This window comes from Furipterus horrens, unplaced genomic scaffold (genome assembly GCF_987537825.1).
Source record: "Furipterus horrens unplaced genomic scaffold, mFurHor1.1.pri manual_scaffold_1, whole genome shotgun sequence".
Taxonomy (NCBI): Eukaryota; Metazoa; Chordata; class Mammalia; order Chiroptera; family Furipteridae; genus Furipterus; species Furipterus horrens.
The window spans coordinates 133,896,079-133,922,239 of record NW_028327171.1 but is presented as its reverse complement, the minus strand read 5'-3'; the positions used below and the strand labels follow the sequence as shown (position 1 = coordinate 133,922,239).

General features: G+C 38.2%; 1 protein-coding gene across 1 annotated transcript in view; it reads right to left on the bottom strand.

Annotated features, from left to right (window-relative positions):
- THSD7B (thrombospondin type 1 domain containing 7B) overlaps window positions 1-26,161 on the bottom strand; it is an 824,502-nt gene that overhangs the window by 567,147 nt on the left and 231,194 nt on the right. Inside the window, exons 3-4 of the mRNA XM_090267231.1 lie at window positions 22,325-22,570; window positions 9,318-9,487 (exon numbers count right to left, since the gene is read on the bottom strand). Coding sequence (XP_090123357.1) covers window positions 9,318-9,487; window positions 22,325-22,570 — 416 coding nt within the window. The remainder of the gene's footprint in view (window positions 1-9,317; window positions 9,488-22,324; window positions 22,571-26,161) is intronic.

Sequence of the window (26,161 nt, the reverse complement as noted above, 5' to 3'; positions counted from 1 at the left end):
GTAATTAAACCATTCTTAAGCACATGAAGATGTTACTGAATCTTCTCTCTGAGGAAGGAACTGATGAGAAGTTTAAACTAAAGAAAGTGAAAAAAAAATTTAAATACTAGAATAAGTTGGTGAGTAACTTGTGAAACTTCCATGCAAAAAGATTTGGGCAATAAACAGATGTTACTTTTATATCTTTCATGCCAGGACATTCACATATTCAACAAGGCTGGAAAAATAGATTTGGAAGAAATAAATTTCTTTCAGGAAGTACACTGCCAAGAAGAACCTCATTACTCTTGGCTTGGTGCTCCAGAAAAATCTAATCCAGCTGACAAAATGAAGTTTACTGAGATACCCAACTAAACACTGTAAATGCTCCAGTCTTGGCATGCTTTTCCAAATGTAATCTTCTAGCCTGGAAAGGAGAACGTAACTGTTCATTAACGAAGTGCAGGTGGACGTGAGCACTTGAAATCAAGAAAAAAAGTTATCCCAAAGTGAAAACAAAAGCCTAAAACTGAAAGGTAAAGCTATATGTGGGGGATTACATTCATTATTTCAAGAAATACCTACTGAGCCCATACTACCTTGTGGCAGGGATTGTGCTACTTGCAGTGAAGTCTACCACAGCTACTGAAAATGTTCCTGCTCCAAAGACCTATGTCAGATTTAAAAAAAAAAAAAGAGGAAAAGGAGGACAAAGGGAAAAAATAGAAAAACTGCATGATGAGGAAGAGGAGAAAAAGTGAAGTTGAGAATAAAATAGAGAAGAAAAATAAACTAGGAAAAGCACATACTATGTCTCATGTAGACTATTACAATAAATTCTGAAAAACAATATCTTCCATTTTTAGTTTTGAGACATATTCTTGAGTTTTTTTGTAGCTGATATCCCCTAGAAAGCCAAGCCTAAAATGAGATTTAATGTCTTAATACTTTATTTGGGAGTCACAGGGCCAGGAGGCAGTGCTAGGGAGAAAACAGCGGGAGTAAGGCAAGGATGTGAGGCTATGCACTGTGTTATTGCACTGACTAACCTTTCACATGAAACCACAAAGACATATAGCAGACCTGTGTATTTGGAAAACAGACTTCTGTGCAAGGGCTGCAAGAATATACTGGCATAACACACAGGTGCACTAGGAAGAGCCTGGCTTTCTCCTAAATCATTGGTGAAGTGTTAGTCCTCCTGCACTTCCAAGTTCTGTCTTCAAGGCTGAACGTCAGCCCCTCAGCTGCTACTCAAGAAGCCAGATCCATGCACCATAATGCAGTGGTTTATCCAAGTCTGAAAACAAAGTTGGTAATTGCATACTTGCAGAGAATCAACCAGGAGAAAGAAAAGAGATGGTCAAAGAAATAGAGATGGAGCAAAGCCTTGAATTCAATACAAGCACCTTTCATGTGGTAGATACGGTACCAATTGCTGGGGAAATGATGGTGAACAACAGCAATGTGGTCCCTGACCTTACAGGCAATGAGCAGTATCCTGGTTAACAGGGCATACAAACAAGCAATTATAATGCAGTGACATAAAGTGCTCTGCTGGCTGAGAAGAGACTCTGTGGTCGCCTGGGTTCCCAGAAGAAAGAGTTTCTAAGGAGGGGTTATCCAGGTAATAGGTCTGAGTCAAGGATTAAGTTTGATAGGTGGCAGGGAAGTGCTGGGAGATCTTAGGATGGTGGTCAATGGTCAGTCAGAGGCTGGCTCTAAAGGCCTAGTGTGTGAAAAGAAGATGTTTATATTGTTGGAGCTCAGAGTGTTGGACAGGGATGGAGAAGGGAATAGTTCACTCCTGTCATCTCATATTCTGATGATCAGCAGGTCCAAGACCATGGAATTCTATCTCTACCCTAAAGCCATAGCACTTACGTTCATCCACCCCACATTCATGCCCAATGTGATTATTGACTTTACCCTAATCATGTTCTAGGACTTTTCACTTCTGTGTCTTTAACTCATATGGTTTGCTTCACCTGGGATTCTGTCCCTTTCACATGAACACTCGTCTCAGCCACGCCCTTCCTTTAAGGATCACATAGAAATGTTTTTCTTCACAAACCAGCCTGATGTCCCCTACATTCCACTAGTTTAATCTCTCCTTCCCCAAACTTCCCATTACCCCATGCCTAAAGTTATTGTATGACTGTCTCATAACCTCTCCCAGATTGTTAAAGAAATAAAAAGTAACACTGAGAGAAGTAAATAGTTTTAAATCTTTGTAGTTTCCATAATCTGTCTTCTCTGGACAACAACAATAAGGATACATTTCACTTTGGAGACTATTCAAAAATCAACTACCTAGTGTCATGGGCCAAGAATACTGGGCAAATACACCATTTCAGTCCAAAGAGGTCTCCCTAGCCCAGTGGACCTCCTTGCTTTTCCCTCCTTTGCACTCCTTCCCAATCTCCCCCCATGGACTGTTTCCATCACTCTATGGTCCTCATAGCTTCTATTTTATCTGATTCCACTCCAGGCCGTGGCATGCTCGTATCCAGAGAGCAGATCACTTTGCTTTTGTCAACAGTAAAACAGTTTCTTCCTCTGTGCCACCTCAAAAGCAAAATCATTCAACAAAACTAAATATGTCAACCTCTCACTTAAGAAGTTTCCCTTTTTGGATGCTATAAGCATGTGTAATTTGCCATTTATAAGTTGGGCACTGGTACTTAAAGATACAAAGAAGAAGGACCCCAAGTATGGTTGCTAAGGCCTTTACTGCCTAATGGTTGACAATGACAAACACATCAATAGCTAGGAACCAGGCAAAAAGTAATGTGTTGTTGCAGGGGTATGGAGATTTAGTGTAACGGGGTTAGGAAAGCTGAAATACTACTGGTAAAACCATTAGAAAAAATCCAAACACATCTAGTTCTTGCTCCTTGACAATCTTGCTCCTCTTTGATGCCACATGATTTAGTTTCAATACCACACAGCGTTAAATTTTTCAGTTGTGTTAATTTTGAATAAACATAAAATATAATGCACAAAGAAGAAAATGTGCTCTTTCTCTTTAGGAGATAAAATTAAGCAGGACTCACGTGTTATAAAAAAGGCCCAATTTTCACTAGCAATTTTTCCCCCAGGAGTAACCTTTATTCAATGCTAGACTTTCTCCTGAAATATCCTGCCTCTATTTTTTTCTCCCAGGGCTGTTCTTTCCTGCCTTCATTTCAATCATGTGAATTACACCTTGAGCTAAATAAATTAAGAAAATTTTAATGTCAAGAACAGCCTGAAAATTTAATGAATGCTTAGAGTAGGAACTCTTCAATATTTTTGCTAAGCACAGTAACTCAATAAACACTTGCTATAGTGCACTAAGATAAGTTTGTTACACTTGATTAAAAAATCACTAAACTGAGATACAAATGTAATGAAACAGAACCACTAGAAACCAATCTTAATTTTAAACTTCTAGTGACCTAATTGCTTCTAAGTATTCAATGTTCTTTTTCTCATCTTTTCTCAGCTTTCCCACTCTTGGAATTTTGGAGAGAATATCTGAACTATATGAATATACATATTGAGTATATTTCCAAGATGGTAAGTTAACAGGGCAGTGCCCTTCTGTTTCATGGTCTCAAGTGAACCGCCATCAAATGTCCTGCTGTTAATTAGCAAAGATTATTTCTTCTAGATATCTCTGCTTCCCTGTTAGGATAAGGCAAAAGAAAACGCCTACAACCCCCTTTAAGCAGTCTCATTTCTCCTGTAAGAGTTAACACTAGGGGAACTTCTAAGTGCATTATTTTCTTGACACTATTCTTACACCCAAATGAGCTTATTGACTTTAAAACCAATTTCTAAAGATAGGCAAAGGACATTTCTAGGTCCTCAAATGATGGTGAAATATCTCCTTCAATTGCCGCTTAAGAAATCTGTTCGTCTGTTCATAATGTAAATTACTTTATTTCATATCTAAAAACTTCTTGGATAATCAGATAAGTTTGCAAATAGGACATGACCACTCATGAGAATTTTGTTAGCATACTAACATTTCCACATTTTTAGATACAGCTAAGAATATGATTTTTTTTTTCTGCTTAAAAGCCTGCAGTGGACTGGTGCAGCCACTATGGAGAACAGTATGGAATTACCTCAAAAGACTAAAAATGGAACTGCCTTTTGAACCAGCGACTCCACTACTAGGATTGTACCCGAAGAATCTTGAAACACCAGTTCAAAAGAACTTATGCACTCCTATGTTCATTGCAGCACTGTTTACAATAGCTAAGTGCTGGAAACAACCTAAGTGCCCATCTGTAGATGAGTGGATCAAAAAACTGTGGTACATTTACACAATGGAATACTATGCAGCAGAAAGAAAGAAGGAACTCCTGCCATTTGCAACAACATGGATGGAACTAGAGAGAATTATGCTTAGTGAAATAAGCCAGGCAAAGAAAGAAAAATACCATATGATATCACCTAATACAGGAAACTAAAGAACAACACAAACAAAGGAACTAAATAGAACAAAGAGCAGAATAGCAGTCAATAGGGGGGAGGGGAGAGGGAGAGAAGGGGGATAAGTAAGGGAAGGGTTTAATTAAAGAGCCTGTATGAAAGACTCATGGACATGGACAACGGGGAGGGATATGATTGCGGGAGAGGGGGTGGGTTGGGTGGGGGAGAGAAATTGGGGGAAAAGGGGACAACTGTAATTGAAAAACCAAAATAAAAAAATTAAAAAAAAAAAAAAAAGCCTGCAGTGAAGGGGGGAGGGGGAGGACTGCAATGGGTACCCATAGTATCAAAAATAGTCTTGCCCTGACTGGCATGGCTCAGGGCATCCATCATCTGACAAAGTGAAAAGGCGTCAGTTTGATTCCTGCTCAGGGCACATGCCTGGGTTGCAGGTTCAATCTCCAGTTGGGGTGCATGCAAGAGGCAACCAATCAATGTTTCTCTCTTGTATCAATGTTCCTCTTCCTCTCTTTCTCCTTCCCTTCCCTTCTCTCTACAAATAAATAGAGCCTTTACAAATAAATATGTAAAGTAAGTAAGTAAATAAATAAATAGTCTTAACCCCATAATAGCCCCAAGGCCTGGTTTTCCTGTGTCAGTGTGGCTTCTTTATTCCCTGGGCTCTCCTCACACCGGTGCACATGCCGCCCATGAATATAAACATCTCCATTCTTCTCCATATGTCCTCCCTGTCCCGCTTAGAGCATTCTTTCCTGTTGACCCTCCATTCAGTATTACCTCCTTTATGAAGTCCACTCTCAGACATCATTATAACATGGTTTTAACCATGATATATATCAACCTATTTTTGCCCTGCTGTGTGTGTATGTGCATATAAAAAGATCACATTATCAAAACACAATAGCCTAATTGTTAGTTCAGTTGTCATTCTAATGAAGAGACTATAAATTAACAAGGGGTACCTTAATAATAACAGTGTCTAGTACATAGCCTAAAACATAGTAATACATAAATTATATTTAAAAAATGAATGTGTGATTACCATCCACATTTTACTTACCTCATCAATATATTTAAAACCAATTTAATGAACTAGAAGACTGGAACAACATTTATGTGGCTTATCAAAGTTCCATACAGGTCAGAATTAAAATCTAGAACCAAAACACATTACATCTTCATATGCTAGTTAGACTCATATAGTACTCGGCATTCCAGGACATTCTCTTATCTGATTGTGTACTTCCATAATATCAACTCTGGGCCCAGCATGAGGAAGACTTAGGACTTTCAAGAACTACTGAATCTTACTGGAGTGCAGGGGTAAACTAATGTATTCAATAATTTAAAGCTTAAGTGTATTCCATTTTTAAAATAGTTTTGTCCATTTGATGACAAATAATGAATCTTAAATTAAAAAAAACAAAAAAACAAAAACAGGTAGTTATCTACTTAACTAAAACCACACTAGTAGCTTCTCCTGATATTTTATTTAGTTTTTGTGGGGGTTTTGGTTTTATTTTTCCTCAATTAATGATACATTCTAACTTTATACTGTTTCATTCTATATTTACTGACATCCCAGTCTCTAGGCAACATTGTTATAAATAGAATGAATTTGTCCCAGTGTTTATTTATTAGATTTTAAAGGTGTTCCATGTTTCATTGTTTACCTTCTTAGAAGTCACCCTTGAATACATACTAAGTAGCTTTAATTTCATTTGAGAAAAAGGCAAAAAAGAAAATGGTCTTACCAGACTCAAGCTTCTAGATCTACAGATAAACATTGCTCTTATAGGTGTTTCTGAATTATAAGAGACACAATTTTCTTTACAACAGTAAGTTGTAAATAAAATCATAAATACCCCTCTATATTTTTATCCCCACTTCTATTGGCTTGACTACTATTAATATTTCTTGTCTTGATTATTATAGCACTATTTTAGTTACAGCTAAAACATTATATGAACACTGAACAATAGAATCAGGTAAATATGCCACAGCTATTATTATACTATTCCTACAAACACCATGAATTGAAGTCAAGCTGGGATGGGGACATCTGCATGACAAAGTCACCATAAAACAAAATTAAGCCTCAGCATCCAGCCTAGGCAAGAGGCTTGGAGGCCCTAGAGAGAGAATTAGCTTTCTTTCCCTACCCCTATTCTGGCATCTGGAAATTCTATTGCATTCTCTTACATATAGATCCATAGAAATACATCTTCTTTTCCCTCCCCTTCAACCCTCCAGGATTATGTATTTCTCTAGAATCAGGTTCTTGGAAAGCAGTGTTTCACATACCTAAGTAAACGGTAAGATTTTATAGGGAAGAAAAGTCAAGCAATTCTACTCCAGAGAATGAACAGACCATCCTGGGGTCTAAGGAGAAATTAACTTTGTGGGAAAGACAACTGTGACTGAGAAAAGTTTCCAAAATTGATGCTATTAAAATTATTTCTCCCTCCAAAATCTAATATAATAATAAAAAAAGATGTTCACCAAATTGAAATGCAAAATTGTGATCAATTTTGGCCTTCTTTCTGCATTAGCAGAAAAGGTTAGAAATACTTAAATTCTGTCACTTTAATTGCGCAAACAAACTTACTGGTCCCTAATAATGGCAACTCAATTATTCTCTCGTGTTTAACTTGAGCCAAGGAGAAATTCTCATGTTGCCAGATCTGTCAAGGTCTATCTATAAATTACAATAATAGGAAAGGAAAGGATTTGTAAGAAGGGAAAGTAATGGCTGAATAATCTTTCTGATTCACTTCCATATAAGAGCAAAATAAAACCCCTGTTAATGTCTACAAAGGTAAATTGTAAGCTATACCATGTCATTAATGCAATCGTGGCTGCGCCATGTTTTCCAATGCAAACTAGTTTAACTCACTGTATTAAACTTTGTACAAGAGTAAATGGTCTCAGTATATACACCCATGTATTTACATCTTGTCCCCACCTCTAAGACCCTCCAACCTCAACCCCTGCCGAGAACTAGATTACCAGGCATAAGGCTAAGTAGATTTTATTTTCAGGTAAACCCACATACAAATCTTGAAGTGTAACTTGGCCTAACATTTTTCCTCTTCTTTAGATGCTTAAAGAAGATTTTAGCAGGGTTTAAAAGGCTGATAAATCTATATTTAACATCACCCTTCTACTTAACCTCCTCACTAGCATGTGATTCCCAACTCTAGAACACCATTTTTCACCTTCTTCTTAATTACAGTCTTCCTGCCCAATATGTTTCCATTAAGAAAGCTAAAAAGATTAAGGTTGAAGAAACTTTAGAAATAGGTGACCCATAAGTAAAGCTATTTTTACTAAAGAAACTTTAGTAAATGAAAGATGAAAATGTCAAGAGAAGACTACAAGTTGAAGCTGAAAATAGATAGGTCATAAATTCTCATTTATGTTTTGACCCCTGAATACCGTAGAACTGTAGATAATAGTAAAAGCAGAAAGTGTAATAGAAAAATCACCAAGGTCTGAAAAAATAAGCTAGAGCTTTTTATTTAAATTCTGTTCTTCCAAATTCAGAGGAGTAAGCATACTCATGTTTTGTTCTGGAAAATCATTCGTATAAATTGTGACTTTCCCAAAGTAACATTAAAATTTAACTGTCGTTCTTATTTATCTATTTTTAAATAATTTATTTGCTTGTTTATTTATTTATTTTTAGAGAGAGGGGAAAGGAGAAAGAGAGGGAGAGAAACATCACTGTGTGGTTGCCTCTCACTCACGACCCCAACTGGGGATCTGACGTGCAACCTAGTCATGTGCCCTGACTGGGAATCAAACCAGCGACACTTGGCTCTTAGGCCGACACTCAAATCAGTGAGCCACAGCAGCCAGGGCTAAAATTTAACTGTTATTTTTAAATAACTCTAGTCATGTAAATGTGGCAGTAACTTCGATTGTTGAAACAAATGCTTAAGGAGTCTGTAAAGATTATTTCTCTGTGTGTCATAAGGTGCATCTTCCAAGTCTATGGTCACAGTTGTCCCTGGAACAATGAAAGTCCATGTCAAGAAAAGGCACTTGATTGGAAAGCTTTATAAGATAAAATGGATACATTTACAAAGTAACTAAACTCACATTTTACCTCCCTAACTAAATACCACAGGAGAAAATGTATATGTACACGCCAGGGAACATTCCCACCTCAACCACTTCTGAAGAGTGCACTGCTATGTTCTCCAATGTGGCTGGAACAGCTCACACCTTCTTCTAGAGTGGAAGCATTATTGTCTACTCTTGAATTTTCAATCGATTGACTTTAAAAAAAAATCTGGGCCAGTTTTTCAGTCTCTGTATGTTATCATTGTCCCAACCTCTGAAACAAATGGACCAATGTTGAGATTGTACCTGCCCAGTAGAAAGCCTACCACGGAGGAAGTTGTTTCTCCTCCTTCATTTCATAAGATTGAAATTGTCAGTTAGGCAATAAATTGGCATTGACATTGACAGTTAAAAATGATACCTCTGTAGAAATTGCCACATCCATACATTCACACACACAGAAAGCACTACTGGGAAAAAAACAAAACAAAACAATACTGCTTCTCATGCATTACTAATTGAATCATTCCAGCCTCTCAGAGGGTAGTATTCATTTGTGCTACAGATCTTAGGTATATTTTTCTCATTTCACTTTCACAACGATCCTTTGAGGTTGATGTTTTTATCATTACTATTCTTTTCAACTATTCCAAATTACTGTGAGTAGCAGAATTTAGAAATGATGTGCAAATAGTCAACAAAACAAATATTAAATTTGTGAATGCTGAGGGTCCACTGTACCCAGAAGAATATGAGGAGATAGGGTTGGAGTTGATCTCCCTTCCAGCCAGTAGCACCACCTGTCCCTGAAACTGGCTGCCTACCTTCCTTGGCCCTCTGCGCGGTGGACGCTGGTGTGCTCTGGGCACAGTACACCTCCCGGGTCTGGATCCCACCTCCACAAACGGGTCCCGTCACATCCCAGTGGGGGTCCTGCTGCTCGAGGAGGATGGAGACTTGGCATTCTTTCCATTCAGAAGTCCTCCAGGAATACCTATTTGGTTTGATTTATTTAAAAGAAGAAGAAGAAGTAAGAAAAATATAAAATTCTAAAGAAAACTTAAGTCATGGCACCAAGTGTGCATAATAATCTCTCTTTCTAAGGACAGATCTTTGCCTATGGATAAAGAAGTCTAACGCGCCTTTGAATACTAAATCCCTTTTATGTCCTAGAGAAAAATCACAGCAGTCTAATAGGATAAGAGGAGTTAAGGAAAGAAATATGGATAAACAGTAGGTTTTTCTTAGCCTTGAAGCTGTGAGAGAGAACGAATTAGAAGGAGCTGGAAACCAAATGAGCTGAACTCATAGGAGCTGAACTTGTAATGGGGATTCACTTCAAAAAATTCTAGATAACTTTGTGTGAAAACTGGCCTTTCTTTTTTTAATTTGTAGGATATGGTCTGAATCTATGAAGTTGGGAATACATTAATTTAAATTAATTGAAATGACCTCTAACGTTTTAACTTTCTTGATAAAGGAAAGTATTTCTATCTTTTTGAGCCCATGGGGAGAAAGGTATACATATTAAAAATGAGTTAATAAAGTACACCTATATTTCACTGATGGGTACTTTTGTTTTTTTTTACATATGCAGACATGCTGTTATTTAAACTGACTTAGCAACATGTCTTCCTGGCTTATAACTGGTTAAGATACATATTAATAGACATGCATACACGCATGCCATACATAAAAACAAGGAGTGAAAACACAATGGAATTTGTACATAACTGGCAAAAATCAAAACTACCATAACAACACTGCACTAATACCTGAAGAATTATTTCAGACAGAATTTCATTTTGTGGGTTACTCTAATGGGGAGCAATTCCTCCCCAGAAACAGGGAGAGAGAGAGAAGCACCAAAGATGGCGCAGGTGTGTGTCACCCTGGAACCCAGAAGGATGAGAAAGTGATGCAGCAAGAAGAGGCCTGGTAGTGCTGGTGCCAAAAGCTAGGGAGGCATTTGGATGGGAGGGCATACCCTCCCACCTATTTCTACTGCACAGAGGAATTTGGGGGCAGTTTTAAAAAGTGGAGCATGGAAAATGCACATTTTCGCTCCTGCATCCCCTGGCTGGTGGTTTCAGTGCCGGGGGCTGAGGTTCCTGAGCCAGCAGGCCTTGCTAGAAGGATTTCTGTGCCGCTGGCCAGGAGCGTAGCAGGTTCTGGTAAGAGGGCAGGGGACAGTCTCCAGCAGGCGGGTTCAGGGAGCATGGCTGGCCAGCAATTCCTGCACACCTTCTCCAGAGAGGAAGGGTGGCTGCCGCCTGTCTGCATGTGACCCATGCTAGTGTGGGCTTGCCGGTATAGCCCCAGCACAACCCGAGGCCTCTGGCCACTCCCCAAGCACTCCAGCCCTGACCAGGAGTGCCAGAGGTTGGGGCTAGCGGGGTGATAGGACTGGCGAGAACGATGGGGGAAAGAAGCTTGGTCCCTGCAGGTCCCAGGAAGCAGTGCGGCCAGGCAGCAAGTCCTGTGCCCCTCCGTCATGTACGAAGCCTTGGGAAGGGGCTGCTGTGGTCACCAGCCAGGTGCCCACACACTCCTGGGGGAGAGGGGGCCCATCAAGAAACTTGTTGTGCATATTTCAAATTTTTTAAAAATTCCTTTTCCTCTCCACCAGACTTTGTCTCCAGATTTTGCCCATGGGCAGCGAGCGGTAGGATCCCACTGGTTGTTCAGTTACATTACTGCAGCATCCCTCAGGTCCACAGCATTAATATAATTCTATTATATTCATATAAATACCAACAGAGTTGTTAATTTCTGAAACAATAAACAAAACCTAAGAACATTTTCATATCTGCTGTCCCACTTCAGATTTTAGGTAAAAGTTCTCAGCTTTGTGATTTTAAAAGAAAACAAAGAGCAATAAAATAAGTACACGTCACCAAGACTATGGCCTTCTAGAAACTTGGGCAAAATTGAAATCAAGTAACAAATGTCAAAATCAGAAGACAAATCTCTAAGAAACCTAATAGTGATCAAACCCCTCATAATAAATGTCATCATTCACAAAGGCTTGAAAGTTGAGAACCATTAGTCTTGTAAAAAAACCCACTGTAGAAAAAATTGGATAATCCTTTGGGGTTTATTGTAACACAGTTGTTCTCCCTCTGTTCAGCTTCATATGGTTTCCCAAGGCTTGAAATGAGTGGCCTAGGAAAGAATTCAGGTCATGCTTATGCCGGTGAACATAGACAACAATATGTTTCTAATTCCTGGATATGAGGGACTGAGAGAAGTTTGGTTCTTCACAGAGGTGCTCCTTCTCTGAGGGTGATGCTCCTAAGCCCTTTCTCCTCACTCAGAATTGTCTCCTTACTCATATTCTCTATGATCACCCAAGCACAAGGGTAGTTCCTCCTGTCTCCGAGTCTTAAGGCACAGGTGATTCTGTATTCCAGGTCAAGGTACAATGAGGCAGAGATGTGTCCTCATTTCAAACTCTCTTCCTACAAAGGTTACCTAAAAAAAAAGTGTCTCTTGCTATTAAGGAAGGGATGAGATACAACAACAGACCCCAAGGCTCCAAGGCAAATAAGATATGCAAAAGAAGGGTAGCGTGATATAAGCAACAAGCATACTTTAGAGTCAAATCAACCTGGCCCTTGCCACTTACTAGTTATGTGACTTCGGCCCAGTTCTATTTTCTTATCTATAAAACGGGATAATAATACAAATTTTGAACCTGGCATATAATAAATATTCAATAAATATGAACTTCCTTTCTTCATACATCCTCCTTCGTGTGACTTTTGCCCCCTTGCTGCCACAGAAAACACACAGGCATACACACACACACAGTTCACATTTTATTTATGAGGATTTCATTGAATTTATCAGAAGTTCTACTATTAGGGTTTCAGGGATACAATATTAAGGATTCAGGATCCAGCAACCAAAATTAACAAAGAACGTAAAAGAAACAAAGTTTAGAATTAGAGGAATTCAGAGTTATTTGTTAGCTTGTTTGAAAGGAATGGCCCACGCTGTGGGAATTGCTTTTTCAATTAATTTACCGTGACCCTATAAGAATCAACAATGGAGAAATTTTGGAAGTCATTATAGAGAAAATTATAAAGGAAAGTTTAATGACTTTGGTTTTATATAAGGTAACAAAAACCCTGTTGGTGGCTCAGTAAGCAAAGACAAAGACATTCCATTCACTTACAAACAACAAATTCTCTAAAGAAATATAAGACAATTATCACTATTGCTCAGATAGTTTACCACCTCAGAGAAAATATCAACCCAGAAAGTGGCAGAGAAAAAAAGCATACCAGTAAAAAACTTCTATATTCCTTTTTTAAATGAGTCTCTTTCCATAGTCTTTTCTCATTCTTTTATCTTTATTTTTTCAAAAGCACTATCTATGCTTAGTCACAAATCACCCAGCAGCCATGAAAACTGATCATCCTGAACTCCACCAACCTGCAAAAGTGTCTCTAGGATCTGACAGAATAAGGAATCAAAGGAGTTCACTCAGCTAAATGTTACTCACTTCTCCTTTAGAAGTTGTTACAGTAATAGTCCTCCGACTGCCTGGGACACTCTCTTTAATGGCTCAGTCCATGTTAAAGACCTGGTCTTTTCCATTCTCTCTCTCCTGACACAGATGCCTTTCAACACACCCTCATTTTATCCTTCTGCTTAGGAGAAAAATATGGGGATTCTCAAAAGTCAGAGTCCTACCTTCTCTCAGTGAGCAATACTTTGAGACTGACTGTGGAAATGCCTGAAGTAAAGTAGATGGCCATGGAATGAAAGAAATCAGACAGTCAGCACAGCGCCTGACCAATGTGACTGTGTATGATCCATTTGCTTTTGTCAGAGACTCCAGGTAAACAGGATACACAAGGCACTAATTTATTTGGACTACCAGGGTATCATAACATAACATATCCCCTAAGTAATAATAATAAGCAATATTTTCTACATGCTAACAAATTTAGGTGTATTACTTCGTTTACCCCTTGACAACCCCATGAGGAAAATGTTATTTTCCCTTTTACAAATGGAAGAATCTACATAAAGGATAAGTACATAATTCTTCCAAGATCACATAAATAAGCAGAAGAACAGGATTCAAAGTCAGATTTATCTGATTCTAAAGCACATCTACTTAATGAAACGACAATCTTATAGATTAAAATAGTGAATGGTAAACCAATGAAACTATCAGAGGATACAGAAAGCAAATTCAGCTATCAGCATAGTTATTATGAGAACAAGCAAATGTTAGTCTTGGTCTGAAGAAGTGTGTTCTAGACTGAAGCAAAACAACAAAAGCAAACAAACAAACAAAAAATCCCCTATTGGTGAAAAAGATAGTCAGTGACAACAGACCAGCAATATTTCGCAATACCAAAATAATTTTTCTTCCAGTTCAAACACAAAAACAATTTGAAATATTTCATAGCCAATCATTTTATAATTAGAGCACTGTGGTCACATAGGGTCAAATTTTAGTGCATTCAGGAAATAATTTCAAGTTAATAAGAGAAACAAAATACAAGCCAAATAAAGGAATCTGTAATTATAAAAGTTGAAATTACCATTCAAGTTAAAGCAGACAACTTTTTGAAGAAAATGCTTTTTCAAGTCCCCCACATTTCTCTTTGGTGCTTCTGAATCTTAGGGAACCTGCCATCATCCATTCACAGAAAAACAACTCCAGTGTCCCCACTATCAGTGAGAGAGCACACAGTCAGCCACTCTGGAATCTCAGATCTCTGAACAGGGGAATGCTGATAACTCAAATACTGAATGCACAGGGAAAATAATTTGTACAAGGACATTTTTGTTAATATAAATATATATATGACAGAGTAAAGGCAGGAAGGAGGTAAAAATCAGGATTCACAAAAAAAGAAGCCTGCCCAAACAGTAGTTGAATCATTTAACTCAGCCACGCATTAATCCATCATTTCTTTCAATAAGTAATTCTTGAGTGCTAAGTATGGGCCAGGCACAATTTCAGACAATAGAAATGAATAGCAGTGAGCAATACAAAGTCCCTGACCTTGGAGAGGTCACCTTCTACAAGGGCAGACAGAAATGCATCAATATAAAACATGGCATCAGATAATGCAGGGAAGGGAGAGAAAAAGAGCTATTTCAGTAGCTCTTCCCATGACCAGGGAAGTCCTCAGAATCCTGTATAAAATGAAGGTGTATCCTAGGCAGAGAGATAAGCTTGTTCAAAGATCCCAGGGAGAGAGAGTGCTTGGCATTTTCTTGGAAAGTACTGAAAGCAGTGCACTTGGGACAGGCAAGTCAAGATAGAAAGGGGGCAGGTTCACAGAAAATGAGGGATAGTTGAGAGCCAGGCTACAGGGAACCTTTTAGGCAGAGTAAGAATTGCATTATTCCAAATACACTAGGAAATTATTGGAAAGTTTTGAGGAGAACTGTAATATGACCATACAATTTCAGTTTTAAAGGACCACTCTGGATACTGGGTGACTAGACTATGGAGAGGTGAAAGGACGGGGACAAGTTTGGAGGCCTTTGCAGGTCCAGAGAAGATGATAGTGGCTTCAACTGAGGCAGGCATAGTCAATGTAGTGAGGTGAGATTAGATTCTGGATATCCTGTGATGGTGGAGACAACCGTTTAATGAATTAGATGTGGATGGGGGAGAAAGAGAGAAAAGTGGTTTTGCTGAGTATTAGTAGCAGCAATTTCTTTGCACTAAATAAGTCTTAAGTGAGACAGCCTAGGAATGGGGACAAAAACCTGAACATCAAGGCAACTATGTATTAGAACTCTGAAATTCAGTTTTTCTTCATTTACCTTCCAGAAAATGTTTCTGAATCTTTTTTATTTCATGCCTAAAACAAATCACCCAATGTCATCATACATTCCCCATAATTTTAATCTACTCTTAGGAAATGGTTAATAAATATATTCACATCATACATTAAAATTAATATTAAATGTTATCATTCTAAGGAGTTATATACAGCCTGAAAAAAGAAACCAAGATTAAGTAAAAAGAAAAGAATCTTCTAATGGTAGAATGGTGGAAGTACATATTACCATCAAGGGATATTATAAGAACAGAGTCTCTCAGAAAGCCATCAAGCTGAAGCAAGCAGAAAAGGGAAGTTTATTGAGGGAATTAGCAGGCAGGGAGGGAGCCATGTTATGAGTGGCTCCAACTCTGGACTCCTAAGGAAAGAGGGGGTTGTTTTATAGCAGGAAAAAAAAAGAACCTATTGAATTTAGTTGTCGCCTGCTTATCTTGCAGCTGTAAGCATGACAGGCCGATCAAGGCCAAACTCGGCTTGGCGTGACGCACACCACTATCGTGCAGAACTCCCAGCCAGCTGCAGGCGGGCGGAGGGAGGGGGTAGGGCATGGGAACTGAGGCTGTCAGATATAAGAGAAAATTTCTGTATTAGAAAAGCCTACTCTTGCAGGATACCCAGCTTGTCTTCCTGAGGATGCTGCTAAGCCAAGGAATCCCATAATCAAACTATCATTTAAATGGAAGTGGGCAGAGGAGAAGGCGTAAGGAATTTATTAATTGCTATGTGGCAACATCCTAAATTAGCAAAGTCAAAATTAGAAAAGTAGGCATGTTTAGCAACTATTTTTTAAACAGCTCTATCCTACTAATGTGGCAGAAAGTGATTCTAACAGCAATGGGACAGCAGAACCATCAGAGTTTTATAGCAACTCTGCCCTTTGGAATGCAGACTTTGTCACTTTCATAAGGCTTAGAATTGCTTTTAAAAGTGTGATTTTCTTTTTCCTTCTTGTAAAGGCTTAGACTTCAAGCAAAGCAATATAGGGTAGAATAGCAAGTGATTTAATGATGACAGATTGAAAGAATAATTGAATTAGTTAATGGTCATGTTTTGACTAAGCACATATAGTTTGCAAACACACTTGGATTTAAAGTGCTGGTGCAAGGCATTCAAATTAAATGTGTATATGTTAAAAATTAGTTACTGCAGCATGGCTAATTTATGATAATCTATGTTGTCCTTTTAAAGTTGTAAATGCATTTAGAAAGAATTAACTTGTCATTTTTTTCTGCTGAACAGACAACCAAAATAAAGGGAACCGATTGAGCTTTATACATTTTATGCTCTAGTAATTTTTTATTGAATAGAGGGGGACTATTGATTATGGAAAGCTACTCTGAAGTGCAAAGCTCTTTGTTGTTCAGCAGATGGTTTTGCTAGCCAAACTCCACATATGCATTATTAATAGAGTTCTATCGCTATGCACAGTGCTTAGCAGTATGTTAACTTTCTTATACTACCAGAGAACAAATCTTCCATTCAGGAGGACTTAAAGTGGCACAGTGGGGACTCAGGAAACAACATGCATCAGTAAAAGATGGACTCAATAAAAAGGCATCAGTTTCCTTCTGTTTAAACCATTGTTTCTTTTCTAAAACAGTTCCCCTGAAGGTCTCAGTTCATGACCCCTTTATTCCTCAAGTACTGCAGAAAAGCTGTTTAATTAATTAAAAATTCCTAAAGAATTCATTTGACCACCATTTATTAAGTCCCTGTTATGTGCAGGGTGTTAGGTGCTGTGGTCAATGGAAGAAGATGTAGAAGTGGTAGGTGATGTACATGCCAATCTGTTCTGGAAGGCAAACTTCTCCAAATTCAGACCCGAACTCATTCCTCACTCTTTTTTGGAGCTGCACTTATAACCAATGACAACAGAAATTTTTCTTAGCTTGCAAGCCAGACACATTGTTACTACAAGCAAAGAGGTCATTGGGGACCATTAAGCTTGGTGTGCCCTCGCTTCCCTTAGTAGGTGACCTAATTTGATCTCCTTGATGGTGTCAACTTCACCTGTTTTTTATAGGAAATCACTTTGAAACTGCCAATATACATTTTATAATAAGTATAAGCATGGAGTAAAGTATTCTGCACATAATATTGTTCTAGAACTGGCATACATTTGAGCATTTGTTGTTCATTCATCCATTGTTTACTGAGCATTTACTACAAGCCAGGTACAGTGCTGTCATAGGTGCTATCCATTCTGAAGTGGAGGAAAAATAAACAAAAACCTGCAACTATATGTATGGGATGATGTGTGTAAACATTACTAAAAATCCTCAGAGGACATGGTTACCATACTCTGGATGGTCTAGTTTTTAAAAAGTACATTATACCATATTCTTAAGGTCAATCAATTAAGTGAACACAAGTGTAAAGTGTTCAGTTTCCCAAATTGCAGTTTCAAGATGAAGCAGGAGATGAACAAACATTTCTTCGTGACATATCAACCTTAGTACCAACTTTTCCAATGGGCAAAGGAAGTCAACAATCTAGCCTGCCATCTTTTTCCTTGGCTCTCTCCCCAGCTTCACTACTCATTTAAAAAGATCCATTAACTAACTCCCAGAGTTTCCTCAAGGGAAAAGTGATTTTTATCTAGAACATCTAAAATTGGTTTTAAGTCCCTAAAGAGATTTTGAGGAGAATTAGACTGGTTACAAGGGAATTAAAGTGGGCTGCAGCTGACCCAGAAAGATCTCTTGGTATGAGTCTGCACATATTAATTTTGTGAAGAATCTCTAGATTACCCATAATAAGGATAAATTCACATATACCAGCAAAAAAAAAAAAAAAAAAAAAAAAAGAGGTCGATTATAAGAGTTTATCTCCTCAGTGCCAGGCCCAACTATTAAAACAATGTTTTCCAAATTGGATTTTCTGTGTAGTAGTATCACACAGTCTAGGGCACATAGTCAATATAATACCATCAGCCATGCAGCTTCTACCTTGAGATCTTTTAAGGGTTTTACTCCATGTTGGTCACTGCCACCTTTTACTAGTGCTATCTTATATTCTATTTCACATTCTACATTGCAGTTATGAGGTAGAACAGCCAGTTTTGCATGAAAACTATTGCCTCCTGGTAAGGTGGTTGATGGTTCTGCAGGTCATCTGAGCTGCCATTTACAAGAAAGATGTCTGCAGCTTATGTTTTGCAATATTCTTGTGTGTTACTATGTGTGCAACCAGACTGGGCTCTACTTAAACACATGGGACCTGGCATCAGAGGTGTTTCAGACTCTGGTTATGTCTAAGTTCTTTGACATTAGCATTAATTGCAAGTGACATGTAAATTTATCTCTCTCTCATTTTTATCCCCACCCTATAATATGTAATATGAGTGCTTAGAGTTATTTTGGAGGGTGAAATAAAGTTACAAGTAGATTACATAATGATGCTATATATGTCTTGGTTAAAAATAGCGAACTCTTTAAACAAGCTTAAGGCTATTCACAAAGTAACTCCCTGGTTAAAATTTCTCAAGTAGCATAGACTACTCTGTCTCCTTTCCAGTTAAGCTACTTGCCCCAAGGCAAGTCCCACAGTGTTTTGTTCTCAGGGAGTGCTTCTGGAATGGGTTCTTCTTGGTCACAACTCCTTTTATGAAATGATGCCTTAGGGACTGGTACTCACAGTGTTTTGAGCTAAAATGCTGGTCTGTGGAGCCCAGAGTAGCACTAAAGTTGTGCAGCCGAAGACATGTACAGGCACTGGAACCCTTTCTAGCACTACCTTCTTCTTGGAAGAATAGTCTTCCTCTAATTACCAGAATGGCAGATTTCCTCACTTTTTGCAAATCCTCTGTTACCAAATGCTGCCTGGTCAAATTAGGCTTCTCTAATGACCCTGATTAATTCTATACCCTGAGCTGACCCCTCTCACAGCATCTCAAAAGACTCAATCTTTAACCTGCTCTAATGTTTTACTTTTTCCACAGTTCATACAAGAAATACATAGATTGTTTAATTTTTTATATTTACTTGGTGTATATTCACTAAAATTTAAGTCCCATGAAAAGGAGGGAACTTAATTTTGTTGTCTGGGGTATTCCAAACACTTACCACAGTGCTTTGCACATAGAAAGAACTCACTGTATATTAACTGAATTAATGAACATGTTTGATGGCAAAGATGGTAGAAGGGTAGAAGCCAAACTTCATTCCAACAGAGTTTTGAGAACACCATGAAAAGTCACAGAAAAGTGTATTTTCCTGCTGGGGAGTAATGTGGTGAATAAAACTGCTTGATGCATATGAATTGCTCATGAATTCTGGGAAAGGAAAAATGGGCATTTTTGTTCCCTAATAGATTTTTGTTTCCATTTCCCCTGTGCACAATGAATTTTAATCACCAATGTCAAACTAAAAACAGAAGTTAATACATGGCTTTTATGCTTTTTTGAGGTAGAGTCCACAGCTCAAATTGCAGACAAATTAGAATGTCAGCCGATGTTAATTTTGTTATGGTTATTTATGCATTCTCCTCGCTACCCAGCAAGTGCAATAATTAATTAACACATTATTCTCCCTAGGAAATACTGATTGGTAAACAGCAAATTTTCCAAGACTCCTACTTTCTGCGAATTGACTATTACAAAAGTTTTTTAAAATGTTAATTAAGCTCAGTAACACAATCAAATAACAGAACTAGAGTGCTAGGTTTATCACCAATGAAATGTTTTAGTCTCCATTTTCAGATGTTAAGGTACAATCATATGAAGATCAATATTGAAATTTATCTTGAGTACGTCTTAAATAATTGTCATTCCCATTTTTGAGGGCAAAAATGATATATATGAATACATATATATATATGTTTATATATATGTATCCATATATTGGTGTGTCTTTACAATGAATATCATAACAGTCACTGTGATTTAGTGGAAAAAAACACTGACATGGGAGCCAAATGGCCTTTAATTTGAATTTGAGCAATACTAATTTATGTACCTTTCACTCTCAAAACTTTTACTTTGGATGATAAATTCTGTTATTCTAAATTATCTCTATAAAATCCCTGATATAATTATTGGCCATCTGTAGGTCCTCAATAAACATAGTCATTACTTAATAAATATAGATGCATGTCAACTTTCTCAGCATCATCAGGAAGGAACCACCCCCCCCCATACTTCCAAGAAAACTGTAATAGTTATTAACAAAGAAAAGAGGAGGAAAAAAATGGAGTGATGTCTATAAATCAACAAACTGTTCAAAATATCTGGAAGACATCATTGGCCATTTGGTGAAAGGAGTGAAGAAAAAAGGCACCAATGTCAAGGTAAACATTAAACCCAGATTCTATCCCTGGCAATTTACCATGAGGACCTTTCTGAATTATGCATCCAAAGGGAAGAAAATTTCCAAATTACTCAGAAAAAATAAGTTTATTCCCCGTGAAATTACTACAGTATGCCTTACAAGGGAAGAAGAGATTCTTTTTCTGAAGGAAATAGCAACAACAAAGGTCCCGTTCTTGCAGTACCTCCTATGTACTGAGCACTGGGACTGCCATTTTACATACCTGCTATGTAGCTTTTCAACCTTCAATACAGGCAGCATAATTGGACATATTTTATTGAAGATGTAAATGCCTTAGAGAAATTATATAACGTGTCCAAGGACACATAGCTAAAAAGTAATCGTGATGTAATTTTAACCCAAGGCTATTCAAGTTCAAGAGGGTCAGAGAGTTCAAGTTTTATTCTGTTTCCAATACCATGCTTTGCCCCCAAACTAATAATTTTAAAGACTGGACAAGTACTCAACACACAAAAAGGAAAATTTTGTGAGATAATATCTTAATCTGTAAATGATCACGAACTGCTCCTAATATCTCTTCTTTTAAGGTAAGACATAATAAGAATCTTAAGGGTCATCTTAGTAAAAAATGAGCAATCGGTATGAAAATGTAAAGAGTGAGGCAGAGGGAATAAGTAACTAAGAATCCAGCAAGAGAAACTTGCTCCTCTATCTACCACCACTAACCAATGCACACATCATTTCAGATTTAAGAACACCTATTGAGTTTGTAACCCAGTACTTTTCCCATATCCTCAGATGATTTATTCCTACAAAAAAAAAAAAAAAAAAAAAAAAAAAACCCAACAAAAAACAACAACAACGACTATTTTTGCCTCATCTTATTTTCTGCTGGGAGAATTATTCTCAAATATTAGAAACTATAGAAAAGGTCTATCTAAAATAGCTGCAGATTTTAAAAATAGAGTTCAGGGCAGCTGTCCAGCAGGAGTTACTATAAATCCATCCCAAACAGACTTCTGAACAATCAGCCCTCAATAACTTCTGTCATTATCAGATTGGGCCCATCATGAGCCAACAACACAAAGGAAAACACACTGGAGGCCTTGCCCAAAGATATTTAGTTTGGAAAAACATAACCAATACCAAGATATTAAAATATTGGTACTAATCTATGGTAACCTTTTGTCCAACATTCTCTGGCTCCTGGGAGGCTCTGGAATAGAAACGCCACAGGGTGTCAGTTAGATCTGGAGACAGAACAAAATAAGAAAAGGGGTCCTCCCACTCATTAGCAATGTAACCTCAGGGATTATTTAACTCTCAGCAGTAATGTTTTCACTTGCAAAATGAAGGTACTATGAATGGTTTCTTAGGTTGTTAAAAGTATTAGCTATAACATGTGAGATAATGATAACTAATGGTTATTGAGCATTTATTATGTGCCAGGTGATAAATGAAGTACTAAAATTAGATGTATAAACTAGACACTAGAATTTAGTCACTTACCAAAATTCACATAATTAGAAAGTTACAGAAATAGGATTGGAGCCCAGAGAATCAATACCAAAGCCCCTGCTCTTAGCCTATTGTGCTATACTGCCTAATATGGAACTGTGTACTGAGTAAAGACTCAACAAACATGAGTCACAGCTACTGTTGTGACTGTTAACATCCCTACATCACATAAAATGAGGCTATGCGGAAAACTGAATACTCACACCACAGAATGCACAGTACCTGGGACATGGCTGCAAAAGTCCTTCAACAATGCAGGCCTGTTTCTCGAGAAGTTCAGGGCAATCCTTTCCACCTCCGATAGCAACACGCTTCACATTCCGGCTCCTGCTCCTAAATCCCGGTGAGAGACTCCCTGAATGACACGTCTTGGAGCAGGGACTCCAGGTGGACCACTCGGTGGTCTCACAGTCTTTCGGCATGACGCAGGATTGGACAGTCAAAGGGAAGGAGTCTTTCATGCAAAGGCTAAAGGAACACAAGCAGAAACCAGCCGGCCACAGATTAAATCAATGCAACCAACATTATGAAGTGCCTATAATTTTTTTAAAAATGAAGTCTTGTTTAAGTGTTCAAATTTGAGGATTTAAAAACTCTTTGAGACATCATGATAAAATATTGAAGAATGTACATTTTTAAAATATATGTTCTATATCATTTGAAACTATGAGCTTATTTCACTGTAGCAAGACATGCATGTAAGGTGACTACACCTTTTGCTTATAATGGTGGTTCTGCTAGAGTGTTTTCACCTACGAGACAGCCTACAGTTACAACTTATTGACTGGCTCCCAGGTGTCACACACTCCTGCACGTCACAGACACTTTCTCTCCACAATCTTATGAGTTCATATATTATTATGTCTATTTACAGATGAGAAAACTTTGGCTCAGGAAGGCTAAATCATGGCCTAGTGTCAAACAAAAGTAAATGTAAGCTTTAGAGTACTAGTCTATCCATTCTTTTAAATACTAAGCTATTAAAATAAATAAATAAATGTACTACTATGTTTCCCTATACTTTTAGGCTCTGAGCAGCAATTGCTGCATTTGTAAAATTCTAGAGCTATCAAATATTAGCAATCTAATTGGTAAACATATAAAGAAATAAAAATAAAATAATGTGATAATGTGATGAACGCAATATAAAAGCATCTATACTGAATGATGGGGACAAATACTGATGAGGCAATGATGGGCCATCTGGAAAAGCAGGGGCGGAAGTGGGGGGCTTCTTAGAGAAGACATCTGAGCTGTATCTTAAAAGATTAATAGGTGTTTCTCAGGCACAGACAGAAGACTAAGTTAAAAAAACAGCATATTCAAAGACTTGATATAATACTTTGTGGGGATGGGAACCAGTGATATCCTAGAGCTAGAAATACTGTTTCATAAGAACCAACTGTTAAATTTTCAGGAATTCTGCAAGCCAGTTGACTTCATGTAAAGTCACTTAAAATTGGCTATGGTGGGAGTATTTATTTATACTACAGATATCAGTAAATGCTACAGATCAAGGCTCTGACAGTTGATCCCCAGGGACTGGTGCTTACACCTTTACAGGCATACCTCTGAGGGAAAGTAAAAGCCAGTTTGACAATTGTCATACATATTTCAGATTAGGAAGCATAAAGTGCAAAGAGTAAACTGAATAGATATTAAGTATGTGGGTTCTTCAAAAGTATGTTTAGAAAGGCTTCTCAACAAGGGCTAAGAAATTTGTATCTAATTCAATATTAAAAATTTTACATGGAGGAAAATCAGTAGGAGTCTCATAGCAAGATAATGTTTCAAATATTGATTGGCATTCTTTTCTTTTTGTTACTTTCTTAGTGTTAGCCTTTCCCTTATTCAATCAAAGACATCCTTTACTTCTGGGGAAAAAGAAAAAATTTTAACAGGAACGTGAAATCAAAGAAAGAGTCAATGTTCAAATACTGGCTTTCAAAAACTGGGCCTAAGATATCTTATGGAATAATGAGCTATAGACAGGATTTGGTAACAGTTCCTCTGTATGTCTCTAAAAAGGAGTGGAGTATTAAAATGATCCCAAGTTTCTGACTTGGGAAAATATGCAGATAAGAGAGCCACAAACTGAGAAATGGATTATAGAAGATGATGTGACAAGGGAAAATAAAACATACACGACCATATTGATGAGCAATCGTAGCAAGAACTCCATATTGATATCCTTCAGGTAACCACAGAGAGTTAGTGTGTCTTTCAAAAGTCACAATGATATAAGGTAAGAATTTGGTCTAATATTTTATTTTGAAATCTATTCCAATCACATTATTTCCTTCCAAATGAAAAAGGCAATGTATGCTTCATTATCATTATTCGTTCCAGTGTGACATTCTGGGGACTTAGAATCAAGGCACACTGGGAAGAACCTCTCTTGAAAATGTCTCACCTAAAATAGAATGTGCCATCACCATGCAATGTGCAAATAGGTGTTGATCAACAAAAAGTTTTTAGTTTTTGACTTTTAGAAATTATTATTGGCTGAGTTGTGTCCCCTTCCCAAGTTACATGCTGAAATACTAACCTCTAGTACTCAGATGTGTTTCTATATGGAGCCATTAAAGAGGTAATTAAATTAAAAGAAGGTCACTAGAGTGGACCTTAATTCAATATGACCAGTGTCCTTACATGAGGAGATGAGGACACAGGCACAGAGAGGGAAGACTATGTGAAGACACAGAGAAGACAATCTACAGACCTGGGAAAGAGGCCCAGAAGAAACTACCCTGCTGACACCTGATCTTGAATTTTCTAGCCTCAGAAGTGAAACGGAATTTTATTGTTTAAGCACCCAGGCTGTGGTGATTTGTTAAGGCAACCCTAGCAAACTCATACAGAAACTTAATAAAGTTTTTCAATGTGTATATGTTTTAGAATGAATTTTAATTTCCAAGATGGACTTCTTTCTTCCTTTTATAAAGAAGATTCCACACTATGCAATTCTCTGTCTATAGTTAAAGTGGTGGTTTGTTTCTTCGCATTACCAGCTTTCATTCTCTGCTGCTCATTCTCCTTGAACTGCCTTATGCTATTAAACAAGTAGAATGGATAATAAGACTCCAGTAGTACAGGCAGGGCTCTTGTTCCTGTGTTTTTGAAAAGGGGTCCTAATTCTTGTAATTAAACAGAATACATAGAGGGGGTGAGAAGATGGTGGCTGAGTAAGTGGAAGCTGAGCCCACTTGCTCATGCTCCAGCACAGATTTTCAGCTGACCTTCCAACAAGTGACCTGAACAATCAATGGCCTCTTAGCTGATATGAATTTTGGAAGCCAACAAGTACAGAGGATGCTTTGCACCATCCAGTAAGAGATTTTATAAATTGAAGGGGAAATACCCTCCATAAGGTGCCTGCAGCAAGAGAGAACACAGGGAGCCCCTCAACCCTAATCAGGAGAGACCACGGTGGATATATGGAGTCCGGGAGACTCAGGCTGCACACACACAGCAAGCAGCATGTCCATAGCTGCAGCACCAACCAGGAGAATTCCAGAGAGAAATTCTATCTCCTAGAACTATCAGAGGCACTGGCAGGCTGCAGCTAGCCTGGACTGAGAAAGACTTTCTGCCTTTTGGGGAAGTGGAGTGCGTGGAGAACCAGGCAGTGGCTCAGAACTGCAGTGTGGGTGCCACATAAGGACTTTTTGAAAGAAGAGAGTGGAGGCATGACTTGGCAGGGACCCCACACATGAACACAGCTGCCCTGCCAGCAAAGAGGTCAAACTGAAAGGACGGTTCATGCCCACTCAATCCAGGGGGCCACGAAGAGTAGAAGGCTGCACAGCAAAGGGATGGTGGGGCACCACCCAGTGTGGCTGGTGAGCAGGAGGCTGCATGCAGAATGGAGGGTTTGGGTCTGAGCCTCCTGCCGGAGCACTGAGCTAAGAGCTGGACTGGACGGGCAAGAGCTGAGTACCTGAGATTCTCTGGAGCGAGGCAGAGCTACTCACCAAGGAGTACACGCTTCTGGGAAGGGGAAGGTGTGCACATTCTGGGAAGGGGAAGGTGTGCACATCCCCCACTGGCAGGATTTCA